The sequence below is a fragment of the Phycodurus eques genome, chromosome 16, assembly GCF_024500275.1.
Source record: "Phycodurus eques isolate BA_2022a chromosome 16, UOR_Pequ_1.1, whole genome shotgun sequence".
NCBI lineage: Eukaryota > Metazoa > Chordata > Actinopteri > Syngnathiformes > Syngnathidae > Phycodurus > Phycodurus eques.
This window is the reverse complement of record NC_084540.1, coordinates 5,747,001-5,769,174: the sequence shown is the minus strand read 5'-3', so window position 1 is coordinate 5,769,174 and position 22,174 is coordinate 5,747,001. Positions and strand designations below refer to the sequence as shown.

The window sequence follows — 22,174 nt, the reverse complement described above, 5'->3', positions numbered from 1 at the left end:
AAATAAAAAGGCACACTTTTTATGAAGTAAATAAAAAGGCAGACTTCTTTTTTTGTGGTTGAAAAAGGCTGACTTCTTGAATACTTAAATAAAAAGGCAGAATTCTATGGAATCATATTAGTGGCAAAAGGATTCACACGGATTTTTTTTTAATGATTTAAAACGTTTTGTGCGCATCTTTTTTTTACGTATGTGATTTAAAAATTTGCGTGTGAATCTTTTTGGCACTAATCTGATTCCATACAACAAAGCATGAAACAGCTAGCTGGCCGATTGTCTACTCGTTTCATGCCTCTGAAATCATTGGAGAAACACGTCAAGATAAGCAACAACCCGTGTAAAATACTGCGGTCAAGTTAGCCTTCACTCGTAAAGTAGCAGTCAAGCCAGCCCCCCCCCCCCCCCCCCATAATTTCGTTCATACAAGGCATTTTACGGTAATAAATCGCCAACTAGCGGCGAAAGCCACCTTCAAAATAAAAGCTTACCAATAATACGGACGTCAATGCTCTTCGGTTAAGGAATGCAACCAATAAGGTTAATTTGAATCTTGAGATGCATTAAAAATGTAGTTTATTTGATATCTAAAATAAAAAATAAAATAGTGAATGGACTATCCTCACTAGGGTCGCGGGCTGCTGGAGCCTATCCCAGCTATCTTTGGGCGGGAGGTGGGGTGCACCCTGAAACGGACGTCAGCCAATTGCAGGGCACATAGAAACAAACAACCATTTGCACTCACGTTCACACCTACGGGCAATTTAGAGTCTTCAATCAACGGGATTTGAACCCGGTCCCCAGAACTGTGAAGCAGATGTGCTAACCAGTATTCCACCGTGCCGGCAGTTGCAGTCCATTTACAGTTAATTTTTTCACAAGATATCAAATAAACTACATTGATTTTAATGCATCTGAAGATTCAAATGAACCTTGCTGGTTGCATTTCTTAACCAAAGACCATAGACGTTCATATTATTGGTAGGCTTTCATTTTGAAGGTGGCTTTCGCCGCTAGTTGGCGACTTATTACCGTAATGCCTAATATGAACATTGAACACAATTGGGGGCGGCTGGCTTGACTGCTATTTTACGAGTGGAGGCTGGCTTAAGCTCAGTAATTAACTGCACACGTTAATGTGGAGTGGCTGTTGGAAGCTGACACTGGGCATGTGTAGACGCCATGAAATGTAACTTGTCCATGTGCCCGTGTGTGTGTGTGCCAGCGTGCCAGCGGGCGAGAGAGACTGGCACAATGCACTGGCTGCTTATTGAAACACTGCATGCGGTGGGTGATAAGTTTTCGTTTTTTCCGCCATGTGATGTAACTTAATGCTAACTTTAGCTTTATACCCGTGGCTTCGAGCAAAACGATCTCTTATCTGAACAAGTTATTTTATACAGTACCTCATTCGGACACCACTGTAAAACTTAAAGTTTGCCGACAACACTCCTACACAGGAACATTCGCTCTAAAAAAAAAAAAATGCAGAACGGACACTGTGCATTACTGTACGACTTGGGCCGTTGTTTTCAGGTTGCACGATATTTAGTTTTATTTTAGTTTTATAATTTATTATAAAATTTATTAGAAATTAGTTTTATTTTGACAGAATTTACATCGTTATTTCATATTAGCCGGCCAAAGATGTTCCAGTTGTTTTGTCTTTTACCCCTTGCCGGCCACCGTTCACTGGTGACGTCAGGAGCTGGGGTTGACGCCCCTCCCCCTCCCCCACTACTACTGCCTCTGTGTGAGTTGCTTTCTCAGCCACACGTAAGCAGGAATCGAAGTGGGAAACGTCCAATGGTGGCCTCTTGGAACGCTAAGCCCTAAAGTTTGCTCTTTTAAAAGAACTCCGTGTTTAGAGTTGCGTTGTCACACGGCAACGATAGATTTTGTTTACGCGGTGTGGAAGTGTAAAGCAGGTGAGTTTTGCATTACAGTTTAAATGCGTTCGCGTCTCTTGGTCCACGTCGAAACTTGGAAACAAAATTTGATTGCACTGCTTTGGACACACTTAGAATTCTCGGAGCATTTTTTCGTGTTTTTTTTTTTTTTTTTTTTTGGTGGGGGGGGGTGGCACCGGTGTTACGCAGGTGAACTTAATTGTTGAAGCCTATATGAAACATGGTCTAAATCCCAACTGTTATCAACTAGCTTTTCAAAGTGCAGGTTTAATGACCTCGGCTTGTTTTGAACTCTGGTTATATGGACATTACAACCACAAACACGCGTTTTTTTTGTTTTTTTTTTTAATCCAAATGAAGCATTGCACTACAGCGACCTTCTTTAGTTAATATATTAAGATGCACTTGGGACGAGTGGGCGTTTATTTGCTTTGCAACCCCCACAAAGAGGTCAGTTGTTTTATTTCATTCGCGGTTGGTAAAGATAAGGCAAACACTAGAGTTAGGGATTGGGCATTTGGGGTCTAGAGTAGTCAGCCCAGTATGTATTTTACTAAAAACAGGCCGAAGTGACGTAAAAGGATAACACAAAAAGTACTCAACCAAAACGTTTTGCACAAAACTGTTTTGGAAGGTTGCAAAGAGGGCAAGTAGAAAGAACCCATTGCATTCTGAATTTAGAAAGATAGCCTTTGAACAATTCAATGTAATCATGGATAGTCAAAGAAATGTGACATTTTATATACTCTCTGTTAGGATGTGTATCTGCAGAGGTGCAGATTTTGCGGCTTAACCAAATTAGGATTGTTTGGCCTTTGAGGTTGACACTCTTCTAATTACTCTTCCTATATTCACATATTTTCAACATTAATACCCACATATAGTTTATTCCATGGCACATTTGTGGATAGATTTGGTAAACCGGCACATCTAATTGGCCAGTGATCTGTTATTTACAAGCTGACTCGTGTTTTCCTCCCCCCCTGTTCTCATCCAGATCTCCAGTGCTTGAAGCTGCAGTTGTTTGCTGTCCCCAGATTGCACAGCCCTCCCCATTTCTCCACACTTGCCCTCCCAAGGAAAGTCAGACGGAAGTGGAAATCTCAGCCACATTGTTCCACTATTCTGGACAGAAACATGGGCAACCAGTTGACAGAGATGGCCCCTAACACCACATTCCTCCCAAACCTCCAGTCCTTGCACATTGTTGTGATTGGTTTGGACAATGCAGGGAAAACCTCGCTCCTCTACAGACTCAAGCTGCGGGAATTTGTCGAGACGGTCCCCACCAAAGGCTTTAACATGGAACGTATTAAAGTGCCCATGGGGAATCCCAAAGCCAGCACATCGACTTTCCAGGTGTGGGATGTTGGTGGCCAGGAGAAATTGAGGCCTCTCTGGAAGTCGTACACTCGGAGGACTGATGGCTTGGTGTTTGTTGTGGATGCAGCTGAGGCAGAGCGAATGGAGGAAGCTAAGATGGAGCTTCACAGGATCAGTCGGTCTGCTGAGAATCTAGGGATGCCAGTTTTGGTTCTGGCAAACAAACAGGACCTGGAATCAGCCATGCCAGCTTCAGAGGTAATCTATTTTTCCATCATACCGTCGCTGTCGGGTGGAACCCTTGCACCTCCAAAATGACTACTTTTCTGAAAGCACTAAGACGTTTATCTGGACACCCCACTGAAGGCCTGTGTTTTACACGACGACGCAACTTCATTGGAATTGGGATTTGTTTAAAAAAAAAAATCTTGAGTCCCAACACCGCTTTAAGTTGGTATTATACCTTATATTGCTATCGTATACAATTGGACACTAACATCAACACAGTACCACCCAAAAATCATGTTCAAGCGCTGATTAAATCTGCTATACATCTAAAAATGTATTAAACTGATTGAATAAAATGGTAGAATAAAGGCTTTTTTATGCTCGCACGGGCAGTGACTGCGCTGACGTCACTGCGGCTATCCGGCGCGCAGTTTGCTATTATACTCTAACAGAACCCACGTGTGCTGTTTTGAAAATGTACTGCAGTTCTCCAAGTTGGGGGTGTTGCTATGGCGGGTAGTGGCTAGGACACCACAGGGTTGAGTTTCCTCTGGATTTTATTGCCAATTATGGTAGTAGTTTCCACCTTCACTGGCATTTCAACACCTGTAAACCTACCGCCGCGGAAACTTCACGCCAGGAATTCGCCGACATTTGTGCACCTTTGTAATTTGTAGTGCTATCATCAGAAAGATGCACATATTTGCGCACTCCTCGCACAGTCTCTCCTCAATCTGTTCCATGTTTTGTATTTTAAAGATGGCGGTATTGAGGAACCAAGGGGAAAGCTGAGTACGTCATCACAACGTGACTAAAATGGTGATGATCTCCGCGGCGACAATTTGTGCCATGTGCGCGTGTCAAGAGTCTCATTGGGGCAGCATGGCCCAATGCGTCGGTCACGCGATGCAATGCGGTTGCTGTTGCCTGCGCGAGTGCAGGACTATGAAGAGGCCTTTCGTAACCAGCGGCAGCCGTCCACATCAAAGTCTGCGGTCGCACAGATGCCTCCAACCATACAAAAAGCCTTTTAATACATCACAGACGCAAACACCTGTGTTACGTCTCCTTCGCAAACTGTTCATCAAAGATGAACCTTATCCTCATATATTAGACTGATATTAATCTGCACGCAGACTTGCCTCCATGGTTTACGAGGTTTCTTCTGTGAAGAATCGTTACCTTGATCGATTCTAACAAACAAGCCTACCTGAAATGTATCTTAACCGTACTGTTTGTACTCATTTGTCTTAAAAAAAAAAAATATCCAGCCTTTCAATATAGGCAGCGACTATGCCACACGCCTTCCGCGGAACGAGGAAAGAAGTGGAGTTTCACACCACTTAGACATTTTGAGTATGCAAGAGCATTAATAGATTTGTTTTTTTACTACTTTAAATTGGTTAATATTGCATATAAATAAGACGGTGGGGACAGACCAATAGTATCAGTTTGTGAAAAAAATATGAAATTGACCATATTTGGACTTACATGGGGTTTCTCCCGACAACAGCAACGATATGTTTGTTGAACATAAAATTGTGCTACGACTGCTGAGATTGACAAACCCTTTTCCTCTTTATTTAAAAGAGACCTGCAACACCCCCCCAACCACCACCACACACACACACACACACACACACACACACACACACACACACACACACACACACAATTTAACAGTCCACTTGAAATATCGGGTTTTGGGGGTGCAATTCTGTGTCATGTAATAAGTCACTGCTCACCAAAAAAAACCCTCTCGGAGGTGTGCCACCACTACGGCCTCCATTACTAGGGATGTCCTGATACAACTGTTTCACTTCAGGGTCGAAACCGATCTTGCACCCTTGAATTTTGGTTGATACCAATATTGGTCCAATCCGATATCAGCAATAGTCCTGCATACTTGTTTTGTAGTACAGACTGTTAGAAAAGGCTTGATCAAGTGATATTACTCAGAGAACAATCTGTAAAAGTAGGTATGAGGAAAAACTGACCACTTTATTATCAATCAATGGGTTATATAAAGTAACTTTAAACAGGAATGTACTACAATTGAATCAAATAGAATAGACATTATACTAGAAAATCCTGAAAAATAACTTCAATAAAACTAATAATAACATATTTTTACATTGGAACATAGCCACTGCTTAACTTAAACATAAGCATATTACACAATTGAATAGATAAAAAAATTAATTTGAAAACCATGAAACGTAACTTAAAAAAACAATAAATACAAATTTTAAAGTTCAGTTCATTTTTTTTTTCTTTTTTTTTCTTCTTGTCAGGATATGTTGGGAACAGCATTTGGTTTCTCTCCATATGCGGCAATACATCTGGGGTATACAGTGTCGTGAAAAAGTACTAGCCCCCTTTTTATTTTTGCATAGTTTGCCCACTTTGTTTTAAGAGCAAACAAATGTAAATATCAGACAAACATAACCCAGCTTAACTTAAAATGCTGATTTTAAATGATTTTATTTATTTAAGGGGGAGTGGACAGTTCAAAGTTCACAGGGCCACCTGTGTGACAAAGTTATGGTGCCCTGTAAAGCTAATAACTGGTTGGGCCATCCTCAGCAACAACAACTGAAATCCAGCGTTTTCTATCACTGGCAATGAGTCTTTCACATCTCTGTCTAGATATTTTGGCTCCCTCGTTCCTTGCAGAATTGTAGGAATTCAGCAAAAATGGAGGGTTTTCGAGCATGAACGGTCTTTTGAAGGTCATGCCACACTGTATTTGAATCGGATTCAAGTCTGGACTTTGACTAGGCCACTCCAAAACCTTCATTTTGTTCTCTTAAGCCATTCAGAAGTTGACTTGTTGGTGTGTTGTCAATGAGTCATTGCTGTTCTCTTTGGGTAATCTTCTGAGAATAATGGCTCTCCCTACGGTTCGATGGAATCCTAAAGCTTTAGAAATGGCTTTTGTAACCCTTTCCAGACTGATAGATGTCAAATACGTTTTCTCGATTGTTGTGGAAATTGTTTGGATAGTGTCATTTTGTTGCAACTTTTTAGATCTTCTGTCTGCCTTTTGTCGGGACAAATTCAAAGTTATTATTAAGTGATGTTTTTAAGTGGTGAGAAGCTCAGTTGTCCGGGAGGATCTCAGAGTGGAGACGCTGCTCCTCCACATCGAGAGGAGCCAGATGAGGTGGCTGGGGCATCTGATTCGGATGCCTCCCGGACGCCTCCCTGGTGAGGTGTTCCGGGCACGTCCCACCAGGAGGAGACCCTGGGGACGACCCAGGACATGCTGAAGAGACTACATCCTTCGGCTGGCCTGGGAACACCTCGGGATTCCCCCCGGAAGAGCTGGATGAAGTGGCTTGGGAGAGGGAAGTCTGGGCGTCCTTGCTAAAGCTACTGACCCCGCGACCCGACCTAGGATAAGCGGTAGAAAATGGATGGATGGATGTTTTAAGTCATCCCACTCCTTGTGGAGGTAATCAGGCTTGGGTGTGATCAGTGAAAATTAACCAAAAATTGTGATTAGCCACAATTAATTCATGATTTAACAAGGGGGTAATTACTTATACAGGACCAGGTAACTGAAAAGGTTTTTTCCCTTAATGAAACCTGTCATTTTAAAAACAGCCTTTTAAGTTCACTGGAATTTGTCTATTTACATTTGTTTGATAATCTTAAACATTAAAGTGGAGAAACTATGCAAAAATATAATAATTTGAGAAGGTGGCCAATACTTTTGCACGGCGCTGTAGTTTTATCGACAATGTCGTGGCAGGTAAGAATAATGTAGTGAGGGTTTAGATGCTTGTACTCCCCCTGTTTATGTGTGCCTTTTTGGGGTTTTAGTTCCTGCTGTGCAAGTCTTGACCTCTGAGGGGCAGCTTGGTGCATAGAATGAGATACACACTTGAGGTAACAAAGAAAGTAGAAGTCACGATCTATTATTATTCATATAATTTAGTTTTTCACATTTTGAAGAATGTATGCCTGAGAGTATTATGTTGCCTGTTTGTATGTGTTTATACAGTGTTTGTATACCATTTGAGTTGACAAGATAAAGCCCAATGGTCGTAAAAAAAACGGGATGTGGTGGTATCGGAATAAAATATTTTATTCCAGTAGTCTGGCAGTGAATCGTGTGAGTGCAGATTTGTCCTGTAGTCTGATCTGGGCATTAGGTGTTGTCTGTTCCACACCGCTGACATGTTTTTTTGTTGCTGCTGTTTTTTTTTGTTTTTTTTTTAAATAACTTTATTGGCCATCAGATATTTCCAATACTACGTCAAAAGAAATGCGACAAGGCTAAAAATAAACTACCTTTTGAATTCAAATATACTGCGCACGATGGAGTAAATGTCTTTCGCGGTTATTGATCGGATCGGCGAATTATGACATTAAAGCCGATCAGCATAAAATGCTAAATATCGGCCGATATCGATCAGCCCGATTAAAATCGGTGTAAAGTCTAGCAAAAATCTAAGAATTTGAGAAGGGGGTCAATTCCTTTTCACGGTGCTGTATATTGAAGGGGATATATATCGCTCACCCCTAGCACTTAGCTCCTTGTTGTCGTGTGCGTTAGTCCCTAGTTCACACAAACACGGGAACATGAACTGTTTATTAAGCATAACCTCAGTGCCACACACGTTATTCAGCCAGTGGTTGACTACAGTCAACGTTCAACATCTTGAGATGAGACGCACAAAGTTAGAAGTAAATCGGATTAAATCTTCAAGAGGAGTTCATAAAATTAAAATATGACTACTTCAAAAGGTGAAAAATTATGTAAAAAGTGAAAGTAAATAAAAAAATGTGGATTTCCTGTTGTGTTTAAGGTATGGCTCCAGAGACTTTTTAAAAAATATTTTTTATTTTTTTTGCTGCTGTTAGGTAAAGCAGAATGGAGGTTGTGTATCCCTTTTATGCCGGAACAGTTTTTCTATGTCACAGTGGAGTTTTTAAGTTGCCGCTGTGGTTTCTTAGTATTATAATGGAGTCGAACAGAACAAAGTGTCCAGAGGGGAGTGAGACAAGAAGACAAAAGACAAAGCTCTAACTGTAAACAAGATGAGAAAAGTAAATCCTTATATATCTAGAACAATGACACATTAGATATGAGTGTTGTATGGGGTAGTAGTCCTACACCCTGTGAGGGAAGGACAGGACAAGGACAGGAGAAGAAGCATGCAGGACAAGGGTCGTGAACCCGGCTGTACAATTGAAGTGTAGGTGGGAGTGGCTATGTAAATTATAAACGTCTATAGGATGAGAGTGTGAGTGAGGGGATACCCGAGCAACGCATATTCATGCATATTATTTGTCGAAACCAGTGAGTGGCCCCACACCCAGTGGAAAAAGTCCCAGGGGTGTGTGCCTGCGGGTACATGTAAATGAATTGACACAGTTTTGCATGTACAATGACTGACAGAAGTGTCCTGTAATTGCTGTGCCTGTACCGCGGTGGCTGAGGACCCCACCCAATCAATCGAGAGGTGGAATCGGGCCCAGGAGTCCACCCGACAGCGGCCTGGCGGGCAGGACACATCCCACACCAAGGGACCACCGGCCCCACTGAGGTGCCATGACAACCGGCCACCCGGCGCCAAGAAGAGGCCGCAGACCCAATGCGGCCCCCCCCCCCTCCCCAGCCAACATCAAAGTCCCGCCCCCAGAGATGCCAGACCCGCAAACACAGGGTCAATAAGAGAAGACCCCAACTCCATGCATGCACTGTGAGAGAGAGAGAGAGAGAGAGAAAAAAAAGTACATAAATGAATAAGAAAAAATAAAGCGAATGACAAAACAACAGCAGCAACCTCGACAACAAAGAATACAGAAGTCAAAAGTTTACTTTTTCACTTACAAAATATTCTTATTGTCAGATGGCACACTACTTAGGCAAAGGAATCAAAAATCTCGATTTAGCAGGTTGAGGAAGTGTACGTATATATGTAATTGATTTTTTTCGTTCCGCTGATGTTTTTTCGAACTCAATATATTCTATGATGAGATTTAGCCTGTGATTGATGTTAATAGCTTGTTTGTTTTTCCAGCTTAATAGAATTGTTTTCTTAGCAGTAGCTAACGCGTCGAGTAATTATTATGAATATTTATTAGGGAGGTCGATTGTGCGTAAGTCGGCAAGTATTCACATCTTGGGGAATGTGGAATCCTGCAGTTCAAAATATGAGAGTTTCTGCGTAACCAAAGACCAAAAGCATCGAATTGGTGTGCATTCCCATATAGCATGAAAATAGGTGTCCGGGATATTTTTGGTGCATTGCACGCATATATGAGATGGAGAGAAGCCCATTTTATGCATGGTGTATTGAGTAAAGTGTGTTCTACTTTATATCGTATAAGATGTATAAGTCATTTTTTTTGTCATTCTAAACGTTACATATCTGTAGCCAGTAATTATGGTCAGCGTACATAGGTCTTCTTCCCATTTAGTGATAGGTAAGTGCATTGATTTAGTCCATGAAATTAATTTCTAAACTTTTGAGAGATTTTTTTTTCTTTGCGGAAGAAGCTTTACTTTTGGCTTAAACTCCAGCGGTTCGAGGGTGTTCTGGAGTGTTGGTATTCTTTTTTTATTTTTATTTTTTTTATTTTTATTTTTTATTTATTATTTTATTATTTATTATTTATTTTTTTATTGTCGCTTTTAATTTATTGTATTTAAGTAAGTTTCCGGCTATTATTTGGAATTCTTGGAACAGTACATCAGGTTTCCTAAAAGTACTATCGTTCAATAGTTGTTGCAGGTGGTCAATTCCATGTTGTTCCCATGTGCTAAAATAAAGGGGTATATTGTTGATTTCGAATGCAGTCCTGGGGGGGGGGCACAAGCCAGTGCAAACTGTAGGCCGGTCCCAAGCCCGGATAAATGCAGAGGGTTGCATCAGATAGGGCATCCGGCTTGAAACTTTGCCAAACAAATATGAGCGTTCATATAAAGAATTCCATATCGGATCGGTCATGGCCGGGGTTAACAATGTCCACCTCTTGCACTGTTAACCTGCAGGGCGCCGGTGGAAATTCAGCTACTATGGATCGAAAACGAAGAAGAGGTGGAAAGCGGGTTCTTAGGCAGAAAGAGAAGAGGAAAGCACAGAGCCTAGAATTTAATGTGGGGACTTTGAATGTTGGGACTATGAGAGGAAAATCTCAGGAGTTGGTTGACATGACGATTAATGAGAGAGGTTGATATATTGTGTGTCTAGGAGACCAGGTGGAAAGGCAGTAAGGATAGAAGTTTAGGGGCAGGGTTTAAATTATTTTACCATGGGGTAGATGCGAAAAGAAATTCAGTAGGGGTTATTTTAAAGGAAGAGTTAGCTAAGAATATCTTGGAGGTGAAAAGGGTATCCGATCAAGTGATGTGGCTGAAACTTGAAATTAAGGATGTTATGTATAATGTGCATGCAGGTGCATTACATCTTGTGCAGACGATGTAATCTGAAGGAGGTTACCGATTGTAAGGTAGTGGTAGGGGAGAGTGGCTCGACAGCATAGGATGGTGGTGTGTAAGATGACTCTGGTGGTGGGGAGGAAGATTAAGAAGACAAAGTCAGAGCAAAGAACCATGTGGTGGAAGCTGAGAAAGGAAGAGAGTTGTGTGGCTTTTTGGGAAGAGGTGAGACAGGCTCTCAGTGGACAGGAGGTACTTCCAGAAGACTGGACCACTAGAGGCAAGATGAACAGAGAGACAGGCAGGAGACTACTTGGTTTATCTTCTGCCAGGAAAGGAGAGGAGACAACTTGGTGGTGGAACCTCACAGTACAGGAAATCATACAAGTAAAGAGATTAGCTAAGAAGAAGTGGAACACTGAGAGGGCCGAGGAGAGGCAAAAGGAATGCATTGAGATGCAACGTAGGGCAAAGGTAGAGGTTGCACAGGCCAAACGAGGCATATGATTACATGTATGCCAGGTTGGACACTAAAGAAGGAGAAAAAGATCCATACATGTTGGCCAGACAGAGTGATAGAGATGGGAAGGGTGTGCAGCAGATTAGGGTGATTAAGGATAGAGATGACTGAAATGTGTTCACTGGTGCCAATAGTGTGCTGGACAGATGGAAAGAATAATTTGAGGAATAGATAAATGAGAGAGAAGGAAGAGTAAAAGAGGCAAGTGTGGTGGACCAGGAAGTGGCAATTGTTAGTAAGAAGGAGGTTAGAATGGCATTAAAGAGGATGAGAAATGGAAAGGCAGTTGGTCCTGATGACTTTCCTATAGAGGTATGGAAGCATCTAGGAGTGGTGGCTGTGGAGTTTTTGAGCAGCTTGTTCAACAGAATTCTAGCGGGTGAGAAGATGCCTGAGGAATGGTGCTGCCTTTTTAACAACAAGGGTGATGTGCAGAGCTGTGGGAACTATAGAGGAATACAGTTGATGAGCCACACAATGACGTTATGGGAAAGAGTAGTGGAGGATAGACTCAGGACAGAAGTGAGTATTTGCGAGCAAAAGTATGGTTTCATGCCTACAAAGAGTACCACAGATGCCATATTTGCCTTGAGGATGTTGATGGAAAAGTACAGAGAAGGTCAAAAGGAGCTACATTGTCTTTGTGGATCTAGAGAAAGCCTATGACAGCGTACCCAGAGAGGAACTGTGGTACTGCATGCGGAAGTCTGGAGTGGCAGAGAAGTATGTTAAAATAATACAGGACATGTATGAGGGCAGCAGAACAGTAGTGAGGTGTGCAAAGGTGTTACAGAGGTGTTTAAGATGGAGGTGGGACTGCATCAGGGATCAGCCCTGAGTCCCTTCCTGTTTGCAGTGGTGATGGATAGGCTGACAGATGAGATTAGACTGGCATCCCCGTGGACCATGATGTTTGCAGATAACATTATCTGCAATGAAAGCAGGGAGTAAGTGGAGGAACAGTTAGAAAGATTGAGGCATGCACTGGAAAGGAGAGGATTGAAGATTAGCCGAAGTAAAACAGAATATATGTGCATGAATGAGAGGGTTGGAGGGGGAAAAGTGAGGCGACAGGGAGAAGAGATGGCAAGGGTGGAGGACTTTAAATACTTGGGGTCAACAGTCCAGAGCAATGGTGAGTGTGGTCAGAAAGTAAAGAAACTGGTCCATGCAGGTTGGAACGGGTGGAGGAAGGTGTCAGGTGTGTTATATGACAGAAGAGTCTCTGCTAGGATGAAGGGCAAAGTCTATAAAACAGTGGTGACGCCAGCCATGATGATGTACAGTTATAAAGATTGAGGCATGCACTGGAAAGGAGAGGAAGTAAGATTAGCCGAAGTAAGACAGAGTATCTGTGCATGAAATCAGAGGGGTGGAGGCGGAAGAGTGAAGCAACAGGGAGAAGAAATTGTCAGGGTGGAGGACTTTAAATATACTGAAGAAAACTCTATACTCAACACTTTTGTTTTTGCTCCCATTTTTTGTGAGCTGGACTGAAAGATCTAAAACTTTATTTACATACACAAAAGGCCATTTCCCCTCAAATATTGTTCACAAATCTGTCTAAATCTGTTAGTGAGCATTTCTCCTTTGTCGAAATAATTATCCTACCTCACAGGTGTGGCATATCAAGATGCTGTTTAGACAGCGTGATTATTGCATAGGTGTGCCTTAGGCTGGCCACAATAAAAGGCCACTCTGAAATCTGCAGTTTTGCTTCATTGTGGGGGTCTGGGGTGTCGGAAAACCAGTCAGTATCTGGAGTGACCACCATTTGCCTCACGCAGTGCAACACCTCTTCGCATAGAGTTGATCAGGTTGTTGATTGTGGCCTGTGGAATGTTGGTCTACTCTTCAATGGCTGTGCGAAGTTGCTGGATATTGGTAGGAACTGGAACACGCTGTCGTATACGCCGATCCAGAGAATCCCAAACATGCTTATTGGGTGACGTCCGGGGAGTATGCTGACCATGGCAATAACTGTGATGTTTTCAGCTTCCAGGAATTGAGTACAGATCCTTGCAACATGGGGCCATGCATTATCATGCTGCAACATGAGGTGATGGGCGTGGATGAATGGCACAACAATGGGCCTCAGGATCTTGTCACGGTATCTCTGTGCATTCAAAATGCTATCAATAAAACGCACCTGTGTTCGTTGCCCATAACATACGCCTGCTCATACCATAACCCCACTGCCACTCGATCCACAACGTTGACATCAGCAAACTGCTCAACCACATGACGCCATCTGCCCTGAACAGCGAAAACTGGGATTCATCCCTGAAGAGAACACCTTTCCAGTGTGCCAGGCGCCATCGAATGTGAGCATTCGCCCACTCAAGTCAATTACGACGACGAACTGCAGCCGGGTCGAGACCCTGATGAGGATGAGGAGCATGCCGATGAGCTTCCCTGAGTGAGTGAAGAAACTGGTCCAAGCAGGTTGGAACTGGTGGAGGAAGGTGTGTTATGTGACAGAAGAGTCTCGACTAGGATGAAGGGCAAAGTTTATAAAACAGTGGTGAGGCCAGTCATGATGTACGGATTAGAGACTGTGGCACTGAAGAGACAACAGGAAGCAGAGGTAGCGTAAAGGAAGATGTTGAGGTTCGCTCTCAGTTGGATAAAATTAGAAATGAGTTCATCAGAGGGACAGCCAAGGTTAGACGTTTTTAAGACAAAGTTGGAGAGAGAAGACTTCAATGATTTGCACACATCCGGAGGAGAGCGAGTGAATATATTGGTAGAAGGATGATGAGGATGGAGCTGCCAGGCAAGAGAGCTAGAGGAAGACCAAAGAGAAGGTTGATGGATGTCGTGAGGGAAGACATGAGGGCAGTTGGTGTTAGAGAAGAGGATGCAGGAGATAGGCTTGCATGGAAAAGGATGACACGCTGTGGCGACCCCAAACCGGACAAGCCGAAATCAAAAGAAGATTGCTGATTTCGAAATGTGGATTGTGCCAGATTGCATACTTGGAGCTAATTGAGATCCTGTAGTTTCTAAACTTTTCCACTAAGCCGTTAAGGTGGCTGCAATTATTGGGTTCTTGAAGCATTTATAGTGTTTAAGACTTGTGGAAATAAATGGGAGTTTGATGTTGTTGCAGTCTATCTGTTTCAATTCGAGCCAAGAATGATACTCCTCATTGTGGTGCATCTATTTGATGAGGTATTGTAATTGGTTAGCTAAATAATAGTGTTTAAAGTTGGGAGCATTTAGGCCTCCCTCCTGTTTACTTTTCTTAAGACTGGATGAACTAATTCTGTTTATTTTTTGAATAAATTATTACGGCAGAATCTGTTTGAAACCATTTAAATGTGCGCTTACACAGAATCATTAAGAATAAATAATTTATTTGAGGTAAGGTTTTCATTTTTATTGTGGATATTCTTCCCAGTAGTGATGGAGGCAAGTTATTCCAGCATTTTAAATCAGATGAGATTTTTTCCAGAAGTGTTACGTAATTTATATTGGTTAGCTCTGAGTTTTGGTGAAATATTACAACCTAAATACTTAATATTTCCTGTAGGAATGGGGTAATCTGGAATTTAATATGCAGGATTCCATGAGTTTGCAGTTAATGGGAGTATTGTTGATTTTGTCCAGTTGATGATCTTTGTGAAAATGTTTTGAGATTGAAGACTGTCTGAAGAGAAGACTTGGGTTCCAGTAAATAAAGAATATCATCAGCATACAGATTGGTTTTGTGTTCTGTCACTGGCGAGCAGATACCTTTTTTAAAATTAGCATTCTGACGTATAGCGGTAGCAAGAGCTTCGATGAATATTGCAAATAGCATTGGTGAGCGTGGACGTCCTTGTCAGGTTCCTCTTTGTAAAGTAAAACTTGATGTAATCACATTTGTGGTGACTGTCTCTTTCGGCGAGTTGTATAATGTTGCTATCCAATGTATAAACGAGTCTCTAAAGCCGACTTTGCGAAGTACTGCAAACAGGAAAGCCCAGTTGACTTTATCAAAAGCCTTCTCTGCGTCAAGTGACATGATGATTGCATTTAAATTTTTACACTGTGACATGCTTATTAAATTTAATAGACATTATTTACACATTGTGGAACGAATACCTTTTAATGAAACCGGTTTGGTCATACTGGATTATCGACGGAAGTACCTTTTCAAGTCTCGCTGCAAGGACTTTCGAGATAATCTTATCTACTGTATTTTCTGGACTATAAGATGCTACTTTTTTCCCCGCGCTCTGAACCCTGCGGCCTATGGAACGATGCGGCTAAAATAGATTTTTTGGGGTTTTTTTTCCCCCGCTAACGGCTATCAGGGCAAAAACCAAACAACACGGGCCCAGCTTGTTTAAACGTACTGCCAAACTTCTTCGAACGTAATGCTTAAAACATGACAGTTTCCCATAATGCACTAGGGTTTGGGCATGCGCAGATGCCTCCACCGTGTAGAAGACGACAACGCTAGTTTTTGGCGCACTCAACTCAAAACGCAGCACGACGGGACGAACGTGTTTTACACACCCTCATCATGCGGGGGGTCCGGTTTGGTGGCCTCACTATTGCATCTCTGCTTTTTGCAGATGATGTGGTTCTGTTGGCTTCATCAAACCGTGACCTCCAACTCTCACTGGAGCAGTTCGCAGCTGAGTGTGAAGCGGCTGGGATGAGAATCAGCACCTCCAAATCTGAGACCATGGTCCTCAGTTGGAAAAGGGTGGCATGCGCTCGCTAGGTCGGGGATGAGATCCTGCCGCAAGTGGAGGAGTTCAAGTATCTTGGGGTCTTGTTCACGAGTGAAGGAAGAATAGAACGGGAGATCGACAGGCAGATCGGTGCAGCGTCTGCAGTGATGTGGACTTTGTATCGATCTGTTGTGGTAAAGAAGGAGCTATGCCAAAGGGCGAAGCTCTCAATTTACTGGTCGATCTATGTTCCTACCCTCGCCTATGGTCACGAGCTGTGGCTCGTGACCGAAAGAACAAGATCCTGGATACAAGCGGCCGAAATTAATTTCCTCCGCAGGGTGTCCGGGCTCTCCCTTAGAGATCGGGTGAGAAGATCTGTCATCCGGGAGGGGATCAGAGTAGAGCCTGCTGCTCTTCCGCATCGAGAGGAGCCAGATGAGGTGGCTGGGGCATCTGATTCGGATGCCACCCGGACGCCTCCCCGGTGAGGTGTTCCAGGGAAAACCCAGGACACGCTGGAGAGACTACATTCTTCGATCCCCCCGGAAGAGCTGGATGAAGTGGCTGGAGAGAGGTAAGTCTGGGCATCCCTGCTAAAGCTACTGCCCCCGCGACCCGACCTCGGATAAGCGGTAGAAAATGGATGGATGGATGGACACCCTCCTCATAGAAAGTACAAGAAGAAAAGCCTATGATGCAGCTTTTATGTTGAAAGCCATCGGTCTGTCCATTCAGGAGGGAAATAAAGCTGCTGCAGCTGCTGGATTTTTTTCACCGGGAAAAAAAAACATTGCCTGTTTTGGACAGTATGGGTGCCCATATAACAGATTCTGTGAAAGCAGCCATCAAGAGATCAAACTCAATTCCAGCTGTGATTCCTGGTGATGTCCAGTGGTTTTTGCAACCACTGGACATCAGTGTGAATTGTGCTTTTTAAATGGCACTCGAGGGGACTGGGAGGCTTGGATGACCAGCAGTGAGAAATCTTTCACAAAAACTGGCCGCATGCAAAGATTATCCTTTTCTGAGGTCTGCCAGTGGATCTTAAAAGCGTGGAGCAGTGTGAAAGAAGCTACGATCACTAACGGATTTCGAAAGGCTGGACTGCTACGTGAGGAGAGCAGTACAACTTCAGCGGTGACTGTGTCTCGAGATGAAAATGACATTGAGAGCGACACCGACAGAGATTGAAATGGTGTGTGATGGAGATATTCTGAGGTTCTTAAACTCTGACACTGAAGAAGACTACTTCAGTGGTTTCAGTGAACAGGAGGAGGAGGAATATAAACTTGACTTTTCTATTATGTTTGACCCGTTTTACTTTTGTGTTACAGGCACTGTTAGGAAACAATGAAGGTATTTAAATAAACATTTACAAAATATTTCTGTGTAAATATCTAATTTCACAACATATATATCCCCGGCATATAGTCTGGTGCGGCTAATATATGTAAAAAAAAAAAAAAAAAAAAAGAAAATTCTACAAATTTAGTGGGCGTATCTTCTATTCCGATGCACTCTTTAGTCCGGAAAATACGGTACATTAATCAGTGATAAGGGCCGATAATTAGCCAGGTCTTAACTGACTTTAGTAATTATGTAATTGAAGCTGCGTTCATATGGCTACTTGTTTGACCTTTATCGTTTATCTCCTTGACTGTTCTGAAAAATAGAGGCGCTAGTATTGCCCAGAATGCTTAATGAATTCGACAGAGATTCTGTCCGGGCCAGGCACAGAAAGTCCCAATTGCATATTTTTTTTTAATGCATTATGTAATTGTAATTCTTCTTGATTTAATGTCCAGCGTAGTTTCTTTCATGATTTTATTTTTCAGTCTTAGAATTTGTAGTTCCCGCTGACGTTGACATCATGTTTGATCGGAACACAGCATTATCTAATCTTAGCTCCTTGAACTGTTGCTGTGTGAACTCCGAGCTGTTTCTGAGTTCGGTGATCTCTTGGCGAAGTAAGTCAAGTGTAATTGACAATTTGTTGTCGATTGAGAGGAGGACACTTGTCTGTTTCTGTCGAATCAAGTAAATCCTCAGTCGAAGTGGAAGAATCCACCTTTTTTCTCTTCAGCGGCAGCTCGCCGCGGGGGCTAGGATCCTCCATGACAGATGAGTTGGCAATGGCGTAGCTGCCCAAATCTCAAGTGGCTCTCTGTGAGTTACCACTGCTAGCAAAGCTGGTGAAGGAATAGAGAGAACGAAGCGACAATCCACGGCTGAAAAAGGAAAAAGAAAATTTTGTCTTGCAGTAGCTGCTATTCCAAGTCTATGCAAGGGGCGCTGCCATATTTTTCGTCTTCAGAAATCCCGCAATCTCTCCCATTGTCACGGCATGCTCAGCTGCTCTAGGACAATCTTGTGAATGTATGACCCCTGTGGATGTGGGGAAAATGGGCCAAAATTGTATTTTCCCCCCAAAAAAATCATAGCTCATTTCTTGTGCATTTTAGGATATGGCTTCTGCTGGTTTTTTTTGTACGTCACAGGGTGCTACACGTGCCTCCCAATCTTCACAGCCGTAGGTGAAACATGCGTGGGCCTTTGTTTTTTGGGATTTGTAGGGAGTGCTCCAGAGCCATTTTTTTAGTAATCACAAAAAAAAAATTTAAATAGCGAATTTTTTTGCCAGACCCGATGTGCGTGCAAGGTGTGGATTGGAGTATGTTTTGGGTTGAGCCTGTCAAAAATACAATCATTTACAAGTCAGTACAAGTCCGGCAAAATAGCACTCAGAAATCACGCTCCCAGTCCCGCACCCATTGGGGGAACTTTCTGATGTCACCGCTGCAGAAAATATTTTTTATTATTATTATTTTTTTTTTATATTCGTGGGTGTGCCGCGGAGTGACAATCCCCCTCTGCTTTGCCATCCCGCAGAATGGCAAAACACGCTGCCGCCCCCTCAGCACATACACAATGAATGGGAACGTCGAAGGCGGCAATGCGCGTTGCCAAGTGCAGTGTGAAAAGGCCTTACTTGTGATCAACAATCACTACCACACAATCGACTGAATCTGTTCTGTCCATCCATATTCTTAATTGTTCCAAGTATTTAGTAAAATGTCTATCAGGAGAACCCTATAGAAGAAAATACTCTGCTCTTGATGAACTTTATCTCATGAGCATAAAACAAGATTGGTGCTTGTGATCACCATTATCAGCAAGAGTGTGGCTAATCTTGTGGTCCTTTCTCTCAGGTGGAGAAAGTTCTCTCTCTCCATGAAATGAGCTCGTCTACGCTACACTACACACAAGGCTGCTCAGCGCTGGACGGTCAAGGCCTGCAATTGGGCCTGGAGAAACTGTATGAGATGATCCTGAAGCGGAGGAAGATACTTCGACAGAGCAAGAAGAAGAGATGATTGGGAGGATGTTGCTATTGGTGGCATTAGACGATGGGAATGCGATTGTTTGCATGGCTCAACAGTGGAAATAATGTCACTAATTTGGAAGGGGACAGTCCTTTTAATAAGCAAGGTTGGTTCCACACCAAGTTCAGACATTGTCTTGAGAGCTGTTACAAATCGAACAGATCATTCAGGCAGAGTTACTGCCCAATACCAGCAGAGGATGATATCAGCTCTTGAACACTCCTCCCTTTGCTCATCTGTCTGTTCAAGAGGTTTACCACTTACAGAGGCAGACGGATTTGAACCTGTGCAATATGATAAACACTCACTGACGCAATCTCTCCAATGTTGAAGGATTCATTAGAAAAAAAATTGTATGCCGTAGTTTTAGGGTAATTTTTGTTCACGCAATTACTATTTATGTTGCATGTTGTCACCCATTACATAGTTGGGAATACTTTAAAAACACCTTTGTTTATCAATAGGAGAAATTTTACTCGTTATTAGAGGCTTGAATCTGCTCAGTTTTTGAAACGGCGTCTGAAATCTGTCATCAAAAAACGTAACATTTACTGACTGAGACGGCTGAGCAGACAAACACTAGGACTGTCCAGTCATGCACGTTCAGTTATATTTTTCTTCCCCTCTCCTCTCCACACTTCACAAAAGTTATCAGTTGGGTGTTTTTTGTTTAGTTTCTTTGCCAAAACAACCTGTTTTTATCTTGTTTGCTTAAAATGTTGAAAAATGAATAAAGTATTGATTTTGGTATCTTTCGGAATCCTGTCAATACTGTACCATAAATTTTAATTTGTGTTAACTTCACGCATGTGAGACATGAACCAATTTTATTAGTATCAATTAGTGCACTTTAAGATGTCCACGAGGGGTAGCACTACCAAAATATTTTTTTTTTTTTTTTTAGATACATGATGAAAATTTGTCATCAGCTAGTAGTTATTTCAGTACAGTACTAGAATTGGGGAAAAAATCAAAAAAATCACAGGCTTTGCAATCTATATTCCCATCAATGAACATCTCATACAATTTACAAAGATCATACACATAGGAACTCTAGCATCGAAGTAGTCAGCGTATATGCTGAGTGATGGTATTTACAGCCAGAGGAAAAAAAATCTTCTCGCTCGGTATGCTTCTCACCAGCATAGGTAACGTTTGCATAACCTGACCAAACGGGGGAAACTCCTTATTCTGGGCCCACCACAGCAGTGGATTTTGCATGGTGAGAATTTGCGATGTTTGCAAATGATCACAGATCTCTGTGTGCTTTGAAATGACTCGCTGTTCCCCTTCCACTTTGGTTGAATGTGTTATGGTGTGCATGTAGTTCAACTCGAACAAATGGAAAAGCGTATTCCACAATGCAAGCTCTTATTCACCAGTGTAGGTGGCAATGACGACCCACCAATTCTCGGGCATCCTGTAGCCGGTGAAGTCGGGCCTTGAAAATAAAAGCACCCCAGTGTAACAACACAGTTGCACCACAGTGTGGACTGAAGTATATATTCAAGATTCTGCTCTAGCCTGTCTTCTTCACTAACCAAAGCTGCGCATTCAAAAATTGGAAGACCGTTTAACTCAATTAAGGTGACAGATTAATTTTTTTTCAGCGCACTCATCTGTTGCTGTAAGCAGTTGTGGCAGTTCCCCAAGTCAAAAATTAGATTTCGAGTAGTCAATGTCCCACACTAAATGTCATAACTAGTCGAAGAGACTGTAAAACCCAGTAGCCGCTGTACGTGGCTATTGGGACGTGGTATCAGCCCAGTAGACTAGTTTAATTCTACCTTACTCTGAGTGTGATGTAAACATTAAAATGCAAAAATACTCCTTGCACTTTGTTTTGGACAGCATTAAAGTCCAATGCATTGTTCTCATCAAAAATGGCTCAAGAGAACCTGCAGTGTGACTGATGCATCTCCTTGCTCCTGATGAGACCTGGAGGTGCTGTAATTATAAGGAAACATCTGTTGGATGTCAGACAGACAGCAGCAGCAGGAAAATCCTGGAGGAAAAAAAACTTTCGTTGTAAAGAAATTTTTCAGTTTATTTTTGAGAGGGGACAATGCAATTTCATAAAACACATGAAGTACACATGGTTAAAAAAGCCAGAATTAGCCAGAAGGCTAGTTTTAATCTGTAGTCCCCTGGCCATGATGTAAAAAAGCAATAGAATACATCTACAAGACAATATAATGCAGGATAGATAATCAAACTACTATTAAGAGAGAATGAAACCATACTTTTTTTGATCGTAACAAAAAAACAACATAACATACTTGTTATGCTATAGGTGTTAACTAGCCACACTCATGCATTTCACGTGAAATGCATGAGTTTGGACTACATTATCAAATAATTTCTGAGCCTTAATTAAACGGATTGGAATGTTGGTGTGTGTCACTCTTTCTAGATCTCCGCTGTGTTGTGTACTGTGATCATGCTAGATCTCTTCTGTGTACTGCGCTTGACATAATATTCAACGGAAAAATAAACTTCCATCCATTTTCCGTACCGCATAAACTCACTAGGGTCACGGAGCATATTGCAGCTATTTTCAGGCGAGAGGCGGGGTACACCCTGAACGGGTCGCCAGCCAATCGCAGGGCACATAGAAACAGACAACCATTTGCACTCAAATTCACACCTAGCTGGAAATCAAACAAGAAAATGTCAAGACTTCGGAAGTTATGAAAAATGAAAATGTATTTGCAAGTTTCTACATTTTGTAAACTCCTAAATTTGAG

At 42.3% G+C, this 22,174-nt stretch overlaps 1 protein-coding gene across 2 annotated transcripts; it reads left to right on the top strand.

Annotated features, from left to right (window-relative positions):
* Nucleotides 1-1,094: 1,094 nt before the first annotated feature.
* On the top strand, nt 1,095-20,177 carry LOC133414702 (ADP-ribosylation factor-like protein 4D). 2 transcript variants are annotated; one of them, XM_061700257.1, is made up of 3 exons: nt 1,095-1,284; nt 2,905-3,488; nt 19,254-20,177. In XM_061700257.1, exons 2-3 carry the CDS (start codon nt 3,045-3,047, stop codon nt 19,416-19,418), a joined length of 609 nt encoding a protein of 202 aa, XP_061556241.1. In that variant the 5' UTR covers nt 1,095-1,284; nt 2,905-3,044; the 3' UTR covers nt 19,419-20,177. The 2 variants fall into 2 exon arrangements, with proteins under 2 accessions (XP_061556241.1, XP_061556240.1); XM_061700256.1 differs by lacking the exon at nt 1,095-1,284 and adding an exon at nt 1,748-1,925.
* Nucleotides 20,178-22,174: the final 1,997 nt, after the last annotated feature.

Coding starts and splice junctions, on each gene's coding strand:
- LOC133414702 (XM_061700257.1), top strand. CDS start 3,045: ATGGGCAACCAGTTGACAGAGATGGCCCCTAACACCACATTCCTCCCA. Junction 3,489..19,253: donor CAGCCATGCCAGCTTCAGAG/GTAATCTATTTT, acceptor CCTTTCTCTCAG/GTGGAGAAAGTTCTCTCTCT.